This window comes from Dipodomys ordii, unplaced genomic scaffold (genome assembly GCF_000151885.1).
Source record: "Dipodomys ordii isolate 6190 unplaced genomic scaffold, Dord_2.0 Scaffold31, whole genome shotgun sequence".
Lineage (NCBI taxonomy): Eukaryota > Metazoa > Chordata > Mammalia > Rodentia > Heteromyidae > Dipodomys > Dipodomys ordii.
In genome coordinates this window covers 5369805-5374783 of record NW_012267247.1, presented here as the reverse complement: position 1 = coordinate 5374783, position 4979 = coordinate 5369805, and the positions used below count along the sequence as shown (strand labels likewise).

At 38.7% G+C, this 4979-nt stretch overlaps 1 protein-coding gene across 1 annotated transcript in view; it reads right to left on the bottom strand.

The window, feature by feature from the left end:
- The window catches only part of Efcab5 (EF-hand calcium binding domain 5), a 100196-nt gene that overhangs the window by 65953 nt on the left and 29264 nt on the right, over window positions 1–4979 (bottom strand). Inside the window, exons 5-6 of the mRNA XM_013016297.1 lie at window positions 3080–3236; window positions 2379–2427 (exon numbers count right to left, since the gene is read on the bottom strand). Of these exons, the coding sequence (XP_012871751.1) occupies window positions 2379–2427; window positions 3080–3236 (206 nt within the window). The remainder of the gene's footprint in view (window positions 1–2378; window positions 2428–3079; window positions 3237–4979) is intronic.

Sequence of the window (4979 nt, the reverse complement as noted above, 5' to 3'; positions counted from 1 at the left end):
TGTGTGTGTGTGTGTGTGTGTGTGTGTGTATGTGTGTGTGTGTGTGTATGTGTGTGTGTGTGCGTGTACCAGGAATGCTTGGCTTTTTCAGTCAAAGCTGGTGCTCTACCACTTCAGCCACACCTCTACTTCTGTTTTTTTGCTGGGTAACTGAAAATAAGAGATTTACAGATTTGTCTGTCAGAATTGGCTTTAAAGCTTGGTCCCCAGATCTCAAACTCCTGAGTAGTTAGGGCTCCAGTTATGTGTCATTTGTGCCCAGATTGCATGTTTTACTTTAAAGAATCAGAACAGACTTCAAATATTCTCACAATCTTTTGTTATCAATGTAACACATACGGTCAAGAAATCAATTGAAAAAATTAAGTGGTTATAAATTATGGAAATCTCAAGTCCCAAACTCTAGTTATTTGTGGATAGAATCACATTTCCTCTCCCCCGACTCCCCCACAACACAAATCTTATCTAGGGAAATCTTTCTGAAAAAAGTGCATCACAATCTACGGTTCTCCATATGGATGTTACTGACCTCTTTTCCACCCCTACCCCAGTGAGTATGATGGAAATTTGTGGGAGGGTTTTTGTTACTACAGTGATGAGTAGGCATGGCAGCAACACTCCTGCAATTTCTGCACAATGAAGATGATTCTCTTCTGTCAGACACTTAAGTAAATTAAAAATATGATTATAATAATTTTGTACTTATGCTGGCTCACATTTGTAATCCTAGCTACTCAGAAGGCTGAGATCTGAGGATCACAGTTCAAATCCAGCCTGGCAGGCAAGTCTGAGAGACTCTTTTGAAGGTTAACTAACCATCCAAAAGCCATAAGTGGAACTGTAGCTCAAGTTCCACTTGTTTTGTACTTGTTTTGAATATAAAACCTCAGGGACAGCACTCAGGCCCTGAGTTTAAGTCCCAGGTCCAGCATACACACAGAGAAAAGAAAATAATAATTCTGCATTTAGAACTTAACTCTAGAGTGCTGGGAAGGTGGCTCAGTGGGAGAGCGCTTGCCTTGAATGCCTGAGGCCCTGGGTTCGATTCCTCAGCACCATATAAGCAAAAAGAAAAAAAGCCAGAAGTGGTGCTGTGGCTCAAGTGGTAGAGCTCTAGCCTTGAGCTGAAGAGCTGAGGGACAGTGCCCAGGCCCAGAAGTTCAGGTCCCATGACCGGACCCCCCCCAAAAAAGAATTTAACTCTAGAGGCTGGGAAGGTGGCTTAGTGGTAGAGTGCTTGCCTTGCATGCATGAGGCACTGGGTTTGACTCCTCAGTACCACATAAGCTGAAAAAGCCAGAAGTAGTGCTGTGGCTCAAGTGGTAGAGTGCTAGCCTTGAGCTAAAGAGCTGAGGGACAGCACCCAGACCCAGAGTTCAGGCCCAACAACCGAGAAAAAAAAAGGAACTCTATTTTATATATAAATACAGATTATGCTTTTGCTGTTCTTTTCTCTTTTCTTTTCTTTTCTTTGTACTGGAGATTGAACCTAGGTCCTTGCAGTTATACTATCACTGAGTTACTTACCCATCCCCAAATTTTACTGTTGAATTTTCCAAAATATAACTACTATGACAATTTGAGGGAAAAGTGAATACAAAAATTCATCCTGGAACTTAAGCAGGAGGCTTTCACAAAAACAGATAATTGTGTTATAAGAGGTAACATTCAAACTCTAATGCAATGCACCCATGTAAGTGTCTATTTGTAGCTTTCCGAGTCCTGGGGCTTACGTAGGTATACATATACATACATATATAATACATAATACATATCAACATGCATACATATTAATTCACTTATTTCAAAATGGCAAAAACAATACAAGGATTGACTAGACATGTTTTGTTTTTCTAATAACTAAATGTTTATGATAATTATGTAGAAATGTCTAATTTCTCATATCTTCTAGTAAAGATGTAACCAAACATTTAGTTTCTTTTTAATAGCATATATTATAGTATTTCCATATATATATCTAATGTACTTTGATTAAATTCACCTCTTCTATTACATTTTATTACCTCCTCCTATATTGATGTATAGTATATATAATTTCAATGCCTTTGTGTTTCTCCTTCATATCACAATTAAGACACTATAGCTTGCTTTTAAAATTCTAGTATCTTCTAGGGGTATCACAGGATAATAAAAAGGTATTATAGAATATCTGTAATACAATGGGGGCCCTGGACTAAAAGCATTGAGAATGATTGATCACTTCTCTACTTTTCTACATTCTCTGTATGAAAAGAACACAAGAACCTAGTTTCACTTGTAAGAGCTTTCCATAATATAGACCTTAATATTGATTCCTCATATGAATTCAGTGCCTGAACCACAAAAAAGAAAAATACTGTGGTAATAGGCATACTTACCAAGGTCAGACTCTCCCTTCTGAAAAAAATCATTAAGAGCATTCTGTATCTGCAAATCAAAAGAGGAAAGAAGGAATGAACAAAAAAGGAAAGAAGTAGGAGGAAGGAAGGCAGGAAAGGAGAGGAAGAAAGGGATGGGGAAGGAGAAAGAGTGGAAGAGAAAGGAAAGAAGGGGGAAGAAAGAAAAAGAAGCCATGTATCATTCTTCAATTACTATATATTTAATATTTTAGATAAGAGGCATCTACAGTATTTTTTTATCTACAGTATTTCTATTAAAGTATTGGTAGTCTTTCTAACTGGAGGGCAGACATAGTAAGAGTTTCTGTTCAGTGTAGAGAATACTTCAAGGTATAAATTGATTTTACATATATGTCCTCACTAATTCCCCAGTCTTTTTGCATAAGGTCTTTCAGAAACACACACACACACACACACACACACATCACCCCAAACAAATAAATGAAATCTGTCTCTATTTGTAATGATTAGTTTGGTCAGAAATGGGTTTTAGAAATCTAAAAATTAAATATTTTTTGTTGTGTTCAAGAGAAAATTGAAGTAGTCAACTCTCTTGGGCCACACAGAACATGAGCTGACTTACCTCAACAGAGCTGGATCTTCCAAGGGAGGCACTTCATATTTTAGCAAATGCCCTCTTATCATCCATCCCACTACACTCCAGTGTCCCGCTTCCTTACCACTGTCATAGGAATATTTCCTTTGGGGTCTAGAATCCATTCTTTGAACTGTTCCTCCAAAGCCTGTTTCCGCATGTTAACCACCTTGGCTTTCACTGCGTGTACTTGTTCTCTTTGTTCTCTATTCTTTTTAGCATTCTCCCTCATTCTGGATACTCTGAAGGATATAGAGATAGAGAACATATTAAGACTCTTGGGTTTGATTCAGGCAAAATATAAATGTTTAGAGTTCATTAAACTTTGTACCTGGTTCCAATGATCTTACTGATTGATTGAACTCAAGGCCTCCAGCTTGCTAGGCTAGCATGAAATGACTGAGCCAAAACTCTAGACTTGTTTTTCTCTGGATATTTTTAGGATAAGGTCACTCCTACTCAGGCATACACTTGAGCTGAAATGCACCTAATTTTAGGATTCCCATAAATGTTGGGATGACAGCTTCCTTCCATGGAGTCTTGAGGACTTTTCTGCCAGGTCTGGTCTGGTCTGGTCTGATCCCCCTGTTCTCAGCCTCTCAATCAGCTAGGATCGTGGGCTAACAACTCTTGGTTGTCTCTATCAAATATTTCTTTTTCTTTTTTTGTTTGGTGCCAGTCCTGGGGCTTGAACACAGGACCTAGGAGCTGACCCTGAACTTTTGTGTTCAAAGCTAGTAGTGCTCTACCACTTGAGTCACAGCTCCATTTATGTCTCTTTTTGGTGGCTAATTGTAGATAAGAGTTTCAGGGACACTCTTGCCTTGACATGTTTCAAACCATGTTCCTCAGAACTCAGCCTCCTTAAGTAGCTAGGATTACAGGCATGAGCAACCACATCCAGCACATATTCTCACCTTATGTGAAATATAAAACAATCAAACTCATAGAAGCAGAGTAGAATAGTGGTTACAGAAGCTCGGGATTGGAAGAATGAGGAGATGATGGTCAAAGGATAAGTCAGTTTGACAGGGTGCTGGTAGCTCATGCCTAGCTACTTAGACTTAGTACTAGCTACTCAAGAGACTGAGATCTGGAGGATTGTGGTTTGAAGCCAGCCCGGGCAGAACAGTTCATGAGACTCTATTTCCGATTAACCAGCAAAAGCATCAGACTAGAGGTATGGCTCAAGGTGTAGAGTGCCAGCCATGAGTAAGCAAGCCAAGCAAGCTCAAGGTCTTCATACTGCTCTCCCTCCCCAAAAAAAACCTATTACATAAAAATATAGCTAATAATTGCATATTTCAACATTGCTAACAAGTATACATTTCAAATATTTCTACCATAAAATGATAACTATTTGAAATAATGTATATACTAGCTTCATTTAATTATAAATCATAACATTACATCATACCCTATAAATATGCACACTTATAACTTGACATTTTATAATTTTAAAAAGTAGTAAGAATAGCCTAAGAAGTTGCCCTGCTTACTCTAAAAGGTAAAGCTGGTCACACACCTTAAGATCATGAAAATCATCTGGAGGAATTCTGGTCCCAGGACTAGGGTAAAAGCCTAGAAGATGCGTTTATAACAAGCATCTCAGGAAATTCTAATGCCTTGGGCTAAACTGTAGAGAAATTTGCCTAGAAATATATCTTGGCCTATTGTTACTAGTTAACCAGAGTCAAAAGCTTTGGCTGGCCTTGCTGAAGTCCTAAGCATAATATTTGCCCTTGTATTCAGCCAGAGATGCATGAACCCAGGTTGTAAAGTAGTAAAAAAAAAAACTGTGATTGTAATTGTTCTTCTTCTATTCATACCTGTAATCCTAGGTTCTCAAGAAGCTGAGGTCTGAGGATCATGATTCAAAGCCAGCCTGGGCAGGAAGTCCGTGAGACTCTTATCTCCAATCAAGCACCAGAAAACCACAAGTGGCACTGTGGCTTAAGTGGTAGAGCACTAGTCTTGAGCTGAAG